The following is a 14,084-nucleotide window of genomic DNA, read 5'->3' as shown; positions in this document are numbered from 1 at the left end:
GCACGCCGGAGCCAAACCCCAGCGAAGAAATGCCGGAGCTTAATGCTCGTGGCTGAACCTCGGCAGTGCACGAGCAGCTTGGTGTGGTGGTGCTTCAACCCGGGGAAACTCCACCTGGGAGCCAGGACATGCCACCCCTCACCTAAAATAGGCATCCGTGGGCAAAGCTGCCACGTTAAACTGTTTCCGCCGTGGTTTTTGGGGGGGAATCCCCACAGCCAGCCCTGGCCGAGAGATAGCTTGTGGCATGCGCTGGCTCAAGGCAGAAATAGTTTTATAAAGTCAAACGCGGCAAGAGGTCTGTTCCTAAGCTGCCCTAATCCTATTCCAGCGCTGGGGGAGGCACTGCGGGGATAACCACGGCGCTCCTGGAGACGACGGGTCCCCCGGGGCACCCTGCCTCCGCAGCCGGGGTTCTCTTTACCGGGAGCGGGCTGTAACCTGGGGCATGGCTGGCGCACGCTGTTACTCCTCAGCACAAACATTTTGGGGACCCGGCTCTGCAAGCGGCTCCAGGCACCGCTCCCGAGGCTCCTCCGGAGATCTCCCCATTGTACAGCTTTCAGGACGGAGCTTTTGAAACCGATGCCGATTTATTTATACAGACGTGAAACAGAAACCTTAAGAGAACCAGAAGCGAACGAGGCCGCTCTGCAGTCCCAGGGTTCGGAGCCCCCTGTGCATGGCTCTCACCTTCCAGCCCAGGGCAAAACCTCTCTGTTACCATTACCGCAGCGTTATTCTCACACCTACCTCGAGGGTACGCGGGATCAGGGTCCACGCCAGATAAGCTCAGCTGAGCCTAAAACATTTCCTTCCTTCCCTAGTACCTCCCAGGGAGGGATGCGCTTCCCTCACCACGCGTGCCCTCAGGTCCCCCTCGCTTGTCCCTGGCAATGCGGGGGACGGACTCACCAGACGCCAGCACCAGGAAGGCAAAGGAGCTGGGGCAGCCCCCGGGGTAAATAACGCCGAGGTCGTTGGAGGGCTTTGCAGGACCTTCAGCCAAGAATCCCAAGCAGCTCCAGGCTCTCTCCTGCCAGGTACATGAATCAACTTTTATTGCTTTCCACAAGAGAATTTTTTTCCCCTATTTTGTTATATCTTAATCCAATGGAAATTCAAAGGGGAAATACCAGCAGAGCTTTTTGTTTTCATTTAGTTTAAAATCCTTTTAAAAGCTCCTCGTTTGCAGCCACCCAGGTTAGGAAGGAAGGGGACAGCAAGCAGGCACACACCCAGGTTTTCTTCGCAAAACCACCCGTATTCAGTGTTTCTGCTGGCGGTCCCACGGAGGCTCCCACAGCATCGGGCACCGCCACCTCTGCCCCGTGCACCGTGTCCTTCCTTTAGCGGGGACACGGGGGGACAGGGAAGCCACCGGCCTCCCACGGGACCATGCTGAGAGCAGAAGCCCACCAGTGGGGCAATGGATTTGCATCAGGACCGGGTACAGGGAGGAGATGGAGCAGCTCAGCAGATGTATTTGCTGTAGCAAAAACCAGTCCCAGCACATCAGCCATCCTCTGGAGACGCACGGCCACTGGCAATTCCAGCAGCACCAGGTCACCCTTGTGTGTGAGACGCTGGTTTGGGCAGAAGGATTTCACTTGCCGACGTGCCAGGAGCAGCCCGGCACCACGGTCCCTACGGAGCAGCCACCGGCAGCCACCTCCTCCTCCACCCGCACAGCGCCCAGCCTTCGCTTCGAGCCACGCCGGGACCACACGGAGAACAAAAGGCAAAGCACGCGGAACAGGGCTGCGCCGGGTGAGCACCGGCGTGACACAGGCACCGCTGCGGCGGAGCTGTGGTCCCCGGCCGCCTGACGCCCGGCTCCCAGCCCGTCGTGGGCGACCTGCCCCGCCGAGAGAGGCGAAGGAAGGCGGAGGGTTTCCTGCACGGAGCCCTCGTGGGTCAGGCGTCAGGAATGCCACAAAACCGGGCGTCTCTGCACAGAAAGGGGTGGTTATTGCCCTTGCCCCACATTCGCCCGTCCTGCCCTGATGCTGGCTCCAGAGCAAGGCGGCGGAGCATCGGGCCACCGCGGAGGGGTGGGTGGGAGCGGGCTCTGCAGGGGGACAGCCGGGGACCCACTCGCCAGGAGCGCCTTGGGGTGGCCCCGGCAGCGTTCTCGGCTGCGAGTCCCGCGCTGCCGTACAGTTCTGGCACCATCTCCTGGACAAAAGCTTCCCCAGAAACAAGACCAGCAATGCAGCGGCAGAGCGAGTCGGCCGGGCGCTCCCACCGGACCCAACCTGATGCACCCCGAGATGCACGTTGTGCCCCTTCCCTGCCTGTTAACATGCAACGGTCTGCGGTCTGCCCCGCGTAACTTCAAGCTGTTATCTCCTCCCTCCCCTTACTCCACACGCAGCCCAGCCAGCTGCTCAAAGGCCCCACCTGGGAGCCAGGCTGGGGACGCGATGGCCATCGCACCACCGCGCTTTGCAATACCGGGGCAGACAGGAGCACCCCGCTCCCTCTTGGCTTTCCCAGCTCGAGCACGGGGACCAGTAATCACCTCAAGTGAGAGGGAGTTGCTAAGCAAAAAGCCTAATTGCTCCATATTCTTTATGTCTGGTTGTAAACTGCTTGTAATTTGATAGATGGTGCCAGGGAAGGCCGCCGTCGGAGCGCTGCGGGGTGCAGCTCAGCGGATCCTACCGGGCTGGTACGCTGGAGCCCAGACACCCAGATTGCAAGCAGATGTTTAACAGCCTTTTATCACCAATCTGGGTAACACATTTACCACCAGGCGCAGCAACCCCCCCGCTCCCACATCCACCCCAGAACTCCAAACCCATGTACGCCTCGTTACCATAGCTCCCAGCAGCCGGCACGGGAGGAGGCATGGAAGGGTGCCAGCCTAACATCCCCCCCAGCTCTACAAGTGAAATCTTTTTAACCTGCTCCTGCTTCCCCTTCGCCAGAAGCCTCACTTAACCTCAGATCTGGCAACCTGAAACAGCAAGCCTAAAACAAGAAGCCTGGTGCAGGAGAAGGGGAGAAGGTGCCGAATCCAAATGCTCCCACTGGGTCTTTGTTTCTCCTCGGCACAAAGTCCCTGCGAGAGACCTGGGACCGGATCCCGGCTGCTGGCAGCCGCAGGCCGCTCTTTGCATGCAAAGGGGCTGCAGCGGTAGCTGATTTCTGTTCCTGAGGAGGTGCCTGGTGAGGGGGAAGGAGGCCAGCCGGCACTTGCCACGGGGCAAGGAGCGGCTCGCGCCGGGTGCCGTGCAGGAGCGGGGTGGGAAGAGCGGCCCCAGAGCGATGTTGAACACGCTGCTTCCATGACACAAACCTCCACAGACCCATCGAGCGTCAAAGCCCTGTTTTCCCGGCAGGACCTTTCTTTGCTCTGCTCTGTACGAATCAGTTCTTCCTTGTGGCAGCTATCTTCCCTAAAGACAGGCTTTCAGACTGAGCTTAAGATAGCACCATCCAGAGCTGTCCAGACCGTATCCGTGACAAAGACAGCAGGAATCTATCTTCAGCAGCTTTGTTTTACAGCTGGTGGGCTAGTGCAAACCAGGTTTGTCCCTGGAACCAGTAAACAGTGCTGAGAAAGAGCTCCTTTCCCCCAGCCGCTTCAAAGCTCCGAGTCCAGCCTGCCGGAGCTGGGTACCCCAAACCGTGCGTTTCTACAGGCAGGGCTTTGGTTGGATTTGGGTTTTTTTTTCGGGAAGCAAGACACCTAGTGATTGCAAGAGGAAGAATGGAGAAGACAGTTCACGTGTCTAGCAAAAGGCCGCGTGCCAGCCTGAAAACAACAGGCAGGCAAGGAAAGCAATGAACATCCCACGTGCTCCTGCCGCCGGGGCGGCTACGGAGCAGCCAGGGTTTTATTGCTAGCAGTCTTACCGCGAGGGGCAGACGGGTGCCTCCCGCTAATGGGCTCTAAGGCTTTATACCCTCACGACTAACGGACAGCTTTTACCAGGCTGCATCTCCCCCCCGCCGCCGCAAACGAACCTTGGCTTACAGCCGAGTTACAGCCCGTCAGGCCGAGGCCGCGCGGCTGGAAGGCAGCGGGCTCTCCCCGGAACCGCGATCACGGCGTGGTTCACTGCGTCGCTGCCTTCTCCTGCCTGCCGGTTTCAGAGGAAACTTGCTTCTGTGGGACCAAACCAGCTCCGCAGCAATATTAATTTGCAAATGGCATTTTAGTGGCCGCAGTCAGTAGCGACTACAAAAATAGCAGCTTATTTACTCCCCGTGCGCTTTGCTGACAAACAAGTTCTTAAGTCCCATGGAGAAGAGGCAGCTACCAGAGCAACAATTCTACTGTGAGACAGATAAATTGTCAGCTAAACTCCAACTGCAGACCTCGGTGCTGATAGAATAAAGAAATCCCAGCGGGATTTCTACACTCCAGATGGCATCTGGATGCACTGCCGGATACAGAGCAGCTTTCGTTGAGCACACAAACTGCGTTTCCTTAAGCCATCTCGCTGATGACAATGCTCATTTTGAAGGCAGCTTTTAGAGCCAGCGGAACAGGTGAAGAGGACTTTTAAAAACCACTGCGGTTCATAATTATCACGTTCGCTGTGTTCGGCTTTGCTCACTATTTCAAACAGAGCGTTGTGGGAAGTTCAGACAACGTTTTTCCTTGCCTAATCCAGCAGTTTTCAACCCATTGCACTCTTACCGACACAAACACTGCTCAGTGGTGGCTTAGAGATGCCCTGAGAAGATGCAAGCACAGGGTGAAACACGGCCTGTGCTGCAAGACAGGAGCAAATAGTACATAGCACCATCCCCGTCCTGAGCTCTAAGCGGCATTTTTCTTTAAGGAATAAACTAAACGACGAGGAACTTGAAAGCTCTCCCCCCAGAACGTTGCTCTAGAAGAGGTGTGACCAACCCACGGCCCTTGAAATCGTTCCAGAGATTCCTACGCCAGCACCACGTCACACGCGGAGCGGAGCTACCGGTAACACTCACCACCAGTATCGCTGCTCCGGAGCAGCTCGTCAGCAGGGCTTTGGCGGAGGCCAAAATCCTCACGCCCAGCCAGGCCAGCCTCACTTCCCAGTACGCTCCTGGGAACCCCAAAAAGCAGATTTGTGCCTGCAGACCACCCCAGGCACCTTCACCCCGTAACGCCGAGATACAAAGCCCCCGTCTCGCTGCCGCCCGGGTCTGCGCCCGCTTCCAGCCGCCTCCTTCCCGCCCAGCGAGGAGCCGCCGACCCAACCGGCCCCGGCCCAGGGGCACAGCGCCCCGGAGAGCACCCGGCTCCTGCAAGGCATTCCCGGCTTCGCCCTCGGGGAAGGGTGCCAAAATCACGGCATTCCCTAGTCTGAAAAACAGAGCGATAGATGCAGCTTTACACAACAGAAGAATCCTTCGTTATTAAAAAAAAAAAAAGTACTTAAAAAATAATTATTTTTAATTACGCTGGACGATGCCGTGCAGGATTAAGCGCCACTGGGCGTTGCCACCTCTCGTGGCTCCTGAGCTCCGTACCAAACATTTTACTCCAATTCATTGAAAGGAACACGGGCACAAGTAACTCCCTGCCTTTGTGCTGCTGTTGGCTGGGATAGTTCATTTTCTTCACAGTAGCCAGCGTGGGGCTCTGATTTGGCTTTGTGCTGGAAAGGGTGCTGAGGACACGGGGATGCTGCAGTTCCTGCTGAGCAGGGCTGACACAGAGCCAAGGCCTTTTCTGCTCCTCACCCACCCCAGCAGCGAGCAGGCTGGGGGCCGCAAGAGGCTGGGACAGCCGAGCCCGACTGGCCACAGGGCTATCCCATGCCGTATGGCGTCACGCTCAGCATGTAACGCTGGGGGAAGAAGGAAGGGAGGGAATCGGAGAAAGATCCGATGTCTGGAACCTTCGAGTCACTGCTACTCACAAGGTGACGCCTCAAATTTGTTCCAGTGCAAAGCCTGAAAATACTTCAAAAAAAACGTGAAATACCTTCAAAACCGTGCAGTGTTCCAATGTAAAGTTACGCAAACCAGTCAGCAAACTAAAACCAACTCTCAATGCTTCAGTTAGGGCAACAAAACGTTAACATCCCTGCTCACACCAAGCCAGCCCCTCACTTGTATTCAAGTAACTGCACTTGCACGCTGTATTTTAGCTTAAAAGCTTCACCGGTACAAGGAGCCCTTACCATCACAGTTACCCGTTCAGAAGGAAATTCAGCGGAGAGCACCTGCTTCTAAATTACCAAAACCTCCTCCGAAACACCAAACGTGATAAAGCCCACTCAATATTCTCATAAAGCTAAGCACACGGGCACGAATCGTGCTTTCGCAGTTACCTGATGTCTCCTGTAAGTTCTTCCAAAGAAAACAGTTTGGCATTATCTTGCAAATATCTTTATTACAATTCACAGATTAGTTCTGAATAGTTTTATTATGTACAGAAATATAACTTTAGATATAAAAACCCAACAAACTCGACACAAATCAATTAAAATCTGTATAAAGCCAATGTTGAAGGTTTTCTAACTTTCTCTAAATTATACAAAAATAAAATCTGATAATTACAGTTTTGATTTAAAGTTCAACAAGTGTTATTTTACTTCTCACTCAAAGCACTTAGACATGTACACACCTTGTATGAGCATTTTAAGATACGTTACAGGGAAAACGGTGACAACCAAGGTTAGCTTGCCTTTCAGGTGATGGTTACGGTGACGAATTTAGTGTTAATTTCCTATCACCTTACACGGGATACTTCAAAAACGTGAGGTTTGGGAGGGGGAGACGCTTCCCCAAGCGGGTATGTTTCAGTGAGAATCAGCAGTGTTACAACAGAGCGCTTGATGCACTGCAGGTTGGAAAAAAATCATTTCTCCAACGTTAGAAGCACTTTGGAAGTAGCCGTTTTTAATCTAGTTTACATCCAATTTGTCAATTCCGTTCATTTCCAGCTGTAGCCTTTTCCAAGCCTCTGCAAACAGCGGATCGGTATTTGCAGGTGTTAATTCACACCACTCTAAAGCTTCTTACAAGCACCAGTAAACCAAGTGAGTTGTCCAGAGTAACAGAAGCACCAACGAGTTCTCCAAAATCGAAGAAACTAGGAGAGTCATGGAAAAATCACTATAGTATATTTTACCACGAGCAACAAACAGCATTTTTACTTATTAGTCACACTTGGACCGTAAGTCAACAAATTTTGTATTGCAATTCTACATTTATCATCCTGCAAGCTTTTTCCTAAACCAAAAAGCAGAACACCCGGGATCAAATACGATACAGGAAAATGAACTCCTGAAAATTAAAAGTTATTTCACAGGATTTGAGGGCATGATTAGAATTACTATTTCGCAACTAAAATTATCTTTTGTAGGAAAGGAGAAGCCAATTTTTTTTTATGCCAGGGGATGAAAAATAACATTGCTGCATTGCTTCCAAGAAGCCAGTCTGTAGGGCTGCTGGAGTTTCCTCTGTATTTTAAGTTTACACGACAACTCTACTGTAGTTCACAGTTAACCCTCTGAATTTCCTAACTGTAGCACTTCCAACTTGTAGCAGAGAAAGGTAACTTTTAAATTCAAGGAACACACTTCATGCAATAAGAATAAAGTATAAACCCAAAAACTCTGAAATTTTTGACAATTAAAAGTAATGGCCAAAAAGATGGCACGACAAAGTAGAAAATTCAGTAAAGCTCTGTGAAGCTCTTCTGTATCTGTAATTTTCTTTCACACTAAAAATGGAAGTCGTTAATGAGCTGACAAATCTGAAGTGTTTTTAGGTTTCTCCCTTAAAAAAGGGAAGCAAATCTATCAGCCGAACGAACCAAGGAGCAAATATTTTATTCGTGCAACTTCGTGCAAACAGATATGAATTCTTTGACATTTGCTATTTATTCCATTGCATGACCCCATACCTGCTCGGGTAACGGCCACACAACATCCTTCAGGTCCAAACACATATCCAAATGGTGCTGCTTTTTATTTTTACTGAAACAACAATTAAACATTTTAAGTTAGGAACATAAATAAGGAGTGTCTTCCTTCCACCGAGGACCTCAACTTTCAGACCCCAAACGTGAAATGTTATTTTGGTACCAGATGAACGAAAGTGCAGACGCAGAGAGGTATTAATACTGGCTTTTGGTAAAGAACACAGCGATTTGTAGCCTTGAATTTCAGTAAGTCAAAGATAATTCTCCTTACAATTACCAGAACAAGCATATTGGATACAAGAAATACGAAGAATTCTCCACTTCAATCCATCTTCGGAAAGCAGAATCAATTATGGCAAAGTAACTCTAAGATTGACTAAAGAACTAGGGCTTAGTTCCCTTTGCGTGGCTACCTAAATTCAAACTATCAGCCACAGCCTTGATACATACCTTGAAGCTTTAATTATTGATCAGGATGAGGCCTTTTATTGCCCTGAAAGCAAGGAGGTTTGGTGCACAAGCAGCCAACACCCTTCGGAACAGTACTGGGTAAAGGTATTATTTAAATAAAGACAAACCAAAGGGTTTGTAGTGCACCAGAGTTCCCCTGAATCCCCCAGTGTGCTAGACTGAAATATTAAGACATCAAAGCGTTACATCAGCACTCAAACATAGATTACATGCAAAACTGGGATCTTAAAAGGAAGGAATAAACGATCTGCTTTGCACAGTAAAGTTAACGTTATTAGCTAATGAAATTTGAGACTTTTGTACAAGTTAGAGAAAATGGAGAACCACAAGAAAACAGCATGTACCTCTAGAAACTTTAAATCAAAACTGCAATAACTAGGTTCTGAGCCCCATAAATATTTCCTTCAAAATAGGTTTTGCTTTTTCAAAGTGCAAAAATCCAACTTAATAGTCACCACTTCTCAACATACGGCAGACAAGGCATTTTTGGAATGGATTTAACCTAAAGCAGTCTGTTTCTCAAGTGTTACTTAAAAGGAATGCAATTATACCACCCTTACCCTTGATGATACTCAAAAGGTTTTGTCTGGATATCAAAATGGGACACACAGGTGTATTTGTTGGCTGAATATTGAACTGGGAAAAAAGTGTAAAAATCCCATTTCGCTCCCCATTTCAAAATAGCACGTGCAGCTGCCACTTCTTGTTTTGACGTTCATGAGTGCTTCGGGTCGCACAACTACCAGGTCTTTTAAGGTGCTAGAAGAGATCAATCCTCTTGTAGTAGGTTTCTTGGAGTCTATTAAATACTCTTTGTCTATGCTCTGTTGTGAAGCAGTACCCTATGGCTTCTTCTGTTTCTTGGATACGTTTCTGGAACCTGCATCCATCTCGTGCAAGCTCTTCCCAGGGTCCTTTACGATCCTCCTCGCTGCTTATGTAATACTCAGTAACTTTTTCAAGGAAGGTTACCTGAAAAAGACAAGTCATTTAGTAAGGCATTAGCCAAACACTCATGCAAAAGGAGCTTAATATCTATTTGCACATATGATTTTTTTTAAAAAAACAGAAGCTATTAAATGCCTAGAAATAGAAAAAATCCTCAGATACACTACCAGCTCATGCCAGGTCTCTGCACTACTTAGGCCAGAGTATATTTCACCCCTCAGCTTTAAAAGCAACCAGTTGCTGACTTCTCCCTCTACCAAAAGTAACTCTCAAACTACTGCAGTTTCTGAACCGCAGCCTAAGGGGCCTCTTTAGGCTGACGGCAGATCACACCGTGTTCCCTCTGAAATTCCACCCCCCTGACCTCAGCACCGGGTTATAACCTCACACGGATACGGTTCAAGCAGGTTACTCAGCAGGACATGCCAGGACACTCACTTAAGGCTAGAAATATGCTACCAGCCAACATCTCCGATTACTGAAGCTTACATAATAAAAAATAGGGAAGAATCATTGTTCTGTAGAGTAAGTAATCATGTGAGTCAGCTTGTACTTCAGCACCAAGAAAAAAAAAAAATCACACTACGCTACATATAAGGAAGCAACACTCATCACTACGGGAACGGAACAAACCCATCTATTTAGAGCCGGTATCAAATTCCAGTGTATTTAAGTCATGCAACGAAAGTCACAGTCACGGCACTTTAAAATACATACGAAAACTTTCACGCTTTGCTATTTTTAAGAACTATTAAGCTATTTTAAGAAAAGAAAGAAACTTATAGGCTCAGATCTAAACTTGACAGTATTTAGACTATTACTATACTAAGGATTTAAATCTTTCTGTTATCAAGCGAAAGAGCCAGAAAAAGCCAGACTATTTAAGGCTCCTACTGAATTGTGTATTGCTTTTAATTTAGCTACACAAAAGGCACAAAACTGCAGGACAAACTAACTGTCAGCACCCGTCAGCTCTCAGACTAGGACCAATTCTCGAAGACAAGCCGAACACTGTCGTTACAGACGACTCCACTGGATTTGCTGCAAGACAGCTACTTCGGGAAGGTCAGGACAAAACGTGGGGAGGTACAAAAAACTTCCTCCTGCATTCCTACGTTTTATTAACATAGAACTCTAGTTTCACACCCAGTTCATGCTAACACAACAAGGAGCGTAGAGTGAGATTGCATTTTGTGGTAGAGCCATCTTCCAGCCTTCACAGAAGACATGAAGATAAGTTATGGAAGAGGTGACCTACAGGAATAATCAGCAGTTGAGGATACAGAGCCACAAGAGACCGCCTGAAAGCAACCTCCAGAAGTCATCTAATTCTAGCGCAGCAATCCCAAATTATTGCCGAGTTGCCTGTGAAAGCAGGGGCATCAGACCCCACAGGTCCTCGGGCAGTGTCAATGCATTGCTAACTCGTAAGTGAAACAAAACGTGCCCAGGTTTTATGACTTTACAAACGTGAATATTGCTGCTCTTTGATTGCAGGATGCCAGGTAGGAAATAGCCTTCAGCAGGATGAATGACTTGAAGATGTCCCGGGAACAGCTCGGTCACTGCTGGGCAATCTCTGCTGTTTTGCAGACAGGCCTAATTAAGGATCTGCTTTCCAGCACACGGAGCTGTTACATCAGCCTACCCCTTTGTGAGTTCCTACCTTACATCCTTTTTACATCAGTCCAAGCCACCCTTGGGCACAATTACTGCATTTTGTAACACCGTGCTAAATATTGCGTCTAGATCATCGTTCTTTCACCACGTCAATAGATTACACAGAGTCACACAACACATTAGTCAAGAAATGACTACCGTTAAGTCTATATCCCTGACACGCAGCAAGATTTTAGGTGACAGCAGTATGAACTTACAGCAGGGCTCACCAGAGCATGTCGGACAGATGCGGTCAGTTACAAAGGACCCCTTGCAGAAACTGTTTATTTTCCATTTAGATTAAAACATAATGGTTTATCCTCTGTGAGCCATTAAAGGCCACTTGCCCTAGCAAAAACAGGTACAATGTTACCTCCAAGTCAAGCTTTCGATTAAAAAAGCAAACAAGTCTCTCGCTGCAAGAAGGCTAAAGCAAGCATTATGCAACTTTTCTATTTTGATAACTTGTTACACCACCCTATTACCCTGGGACTTGGTGTCACAACTCACACAAATGTTTGAGGTATCAGGCAAGACTCAGACTATGCCTGAAAAGCCATCCTGTACACGTGTACCGTCATAAAACTCATGAGAAGATGAATTTGTTTATTACTATTTACCTGAATCCTAGCACATGTATAAAAAGTTTTTTAACGCACTAATTCCTCATAAACACATTACACTTCCAGTTTGTGCTCAAAAGCCCAGTTCCAGATTACATACTTTTAATAAACGACTGCTGAATTGTAATAGTCTTTTAAATGGGAGTATCGCTATACTCTCTGTTGAGCCTTCAGTGGCTTACTGGAGCATGTTAACCCACAGCAGAAGAGTTCTTCGTACTCCAAAAGACGTCTGTAACTCAAGCAGGCTTCTCACAAGTCCTAAAATATTTACAACGCTTTAAGTCTCGATTACACTATGTGCACGCAAAGGTCCTAAAACACTTCATCAACACTATTCGTAACAGAAACGGGTATTTTCCAGAGGAAAAAGTTAAGTCACAGTTCTCATGTGTTTCCCTGATGACAAGAACTACGTCACAATGCAAATATGGAACGAAAACTACATCTTCAAAGGAAAATCTAACTTCAAGTCTAGAAAAGAAATTTAAAGACATTATCTGCCCCGTGCCACTGAATTATGAAATCTACCATCACGTGCAAAGGATGAGGCACACATTTCAGTCAAATAATTAGAGCATAAGCTCACGAGGGCACGATCTGCCTACCGCCGTGGCTGGAATCCTGGCACAAGTGACCTCACCCACTCACATACCACTTGGCGCAAGGCGGGTTTGTTGTTTGCGGTTTTTTTGTTGTTGTTTGTTTGTTTAAGCATCCCCAAAACACAAAAACATAACCGAAGTATATACCTTTTTCCGCTTGGTACTTCTACATTTCTCACCAGAAAGAACGTCGTGCTGCACAAAGTCAGTGACCCCACAGTTATGTTTTTCCAACTGCACCCGACAGACAGTTAAGTGACTGCGCTCAGAAGCGACCAAACTCGGCCTCTCGGCTCCTTTTAAACCAGGCGTCCCTTTTTTCTCTGCTGTTTGAAAGGCTGCCTTGAAGTTTAAAGGATTATATGGATCATCTGAGGTACAGAAGGAGTTCCAAAGTTTCAAGTTTTCTTCCTCATCCACACTGCTACAGTCCCACTCGTCCTCCTCTTCAGAACTAGGCGGAGGAGAGCCTGAAGACTCCTCTGCCCACGAGGAATCTTCCTCCTCCTCTTCCTCCTCCTCCCCATCCAACATATCCTTTCCCGGATCGCTGGAAGATGTCTGAATGGTGGCTGTGAAGTTCTGAGGGTTGTACGGATCCAAACTGTAGAAGGAATTCCAGAGATGAAGCCTCTCCCCGTCCTGGCTACCAGTGTCTGAATCAGAGGGGGACCCTTCGCTGTCAAACCCATCATCGTCATCATCCCAGTCTTCCTCGTCATCTGCACTCTCCTCCCCACTGGAAGCTCCCCCTATGATATAGTCTATTAATTTATTCGCGCAGGCGGGTCTGGTCGAAACTGGAAGGTTTTGCTCTGTTTCAGAGTCCTCATCGGCCTCCTCGGTCAAGGCTTCCCCCTCAGGCGCCCCCTTCTCCGCTGAGCCCCTTATCTCCTCCTGCTCCAAGGGATCACCTCCAGGTTGTCTCCCCGCGTCGCTCGCCTCCTCGGGCCGCTTCAGCTCCCCGGCATCGCCCCGCTGCTCCCGCCGTCGCCCTACCTCTTCTTGACAAACACCCTTGTGCTGCTGCTGCTCCTCCTCCAGGCTGTGATAGCCGTGGTCCGGGTCTGGCACGGCCAGGCCACTGCTCGCCAAATGCCACCGCTGGAGAAAGGCCAAGCGCTTGCTGCGGAGGAACTCAGCCTCCGGCAAACCGCCCCGGGCGGGGCAGCCTCGCCAGGCCTCGGCGGGAACCTCGGCTCGCAGGGGCTGGGGCAGATGGCTCTGGCCGGAGCAGCAGGCCTGGCCCTGCTCCGGGCCCAGCACGTAGAAGTCCACATGCGGTACCAGGCTCCGCACCAGCCCGCTTCCCCAGAGGCCGGCCGGGGGCTCCGCGCCACCTTCTCGCCCCTTCTCCAGGGGCTCCTCCGGCCTGGGCAGCGTCTCCTCGGCCCAGTCCAACGAGGCGGCCGGCTCCGACAGCAGCAGCAGCGGCGGCGGGGGGCCCTTGGCGGGCGGCTGCCCGGCGGCGGGGCAGAGGGCACCGCTCAGCGCGGGGCCGGGCAGCAGCCGCTGCAGCAAAGCGGGCAGCGGGGAGAGGAGCTGCGACATCAGCCGCAGCCAAGAGAAGGGCGGGCTCGCCTGGGGCGAGGCGCCGGCGGGGGCCGCGCTGGGCCCGGCCAGCTTAGGCCAGGTCGCGGCGAAGCCCAGCCGGGCCCGCCCCAGGCCGGGGCCTTCCCGACCGCTCGGCTCCATGAGCGGCGGCGGGCAGAGGAGGCTCCTCAGCGTTCCCAGCGTTGCGGTCGGGCTTGCGGAGCGGCGCTCCGTCGAGGGGCTGCGGGGCGGCGGGCGACGGCGGGCGGCTTCCCTCGGGTACTCGGCTCCATCCTGCTGCGGGCGGCGACACAAAATGGCGGCGCGGGGGCGAGCGCAGCGCCTCAGCCCTCCCGCCGCCACCGC

The 14,084-nt window shown here is 50.5% G+C and overlaps 1 protein-coding gene across 2 annotated transcripts; it reads right to left on the bottom strand.

Annotated features, from left to right (window-relative positions):
* Window positions 1–8,910: 8,910 nt before the first annotated feature.
* Window positions 8,911–14,028, bottom strand: PPP1R15B (protein phosphatase 1 regulatory subunit 15B). 2 transcript variants are annotated; one of them, XM_009465688.2, is made up of 2 exons: window positions 12,333–14,028; window positions 8,911–9,322 (listed from the first exon to the last, which is right to left on the bottom strand). In XM_009465688.2, the coding sequence occupies exons 1-2, from the start codon at window positions 13,878–13,880 to the stop codon at window positions 9,110–9,112; spliced, it is 1,761 nt and encodes a 586-aa protein (XP_009463963.2). In that variant the 5' UTR covers window positions 13,881–14,028; the 3' UTR covers window positions 8,911–9,109. The 2 variants fall into 2 exon arrangements, with proteins under 2 accessions (XP_009463963.2, XP_087618195.1); XM_087762069.1 differs by lacking the exon at window positions 8,911–9,322 and adding an exon at window positions 11,698–11,841.
* Between the last annotated feature and the right edge of the window lie 56 nt (window positions 14,029–14,084).

This window comes from Nipponia nippon, unplaced genomic scaffold (assembly GCF_047370975.1).
Source record: "Nipponia nippon isolate SJK-2023a ecotype South Korea unplaced genomic scaffold, ASM4737097v1 scaffold_25, whole genome shotgun sequence".
Taxonomy (NCBI): domain Eukaryota; kingdom Metazoa; phylum Chordata; class Aves; order Pelecaniformes; family Threskiornithidae; genus Nipponia; species Nipponia nippon.
This window is presented reverse-complemented; position numbering and strand designations above follow the sequence as displayed.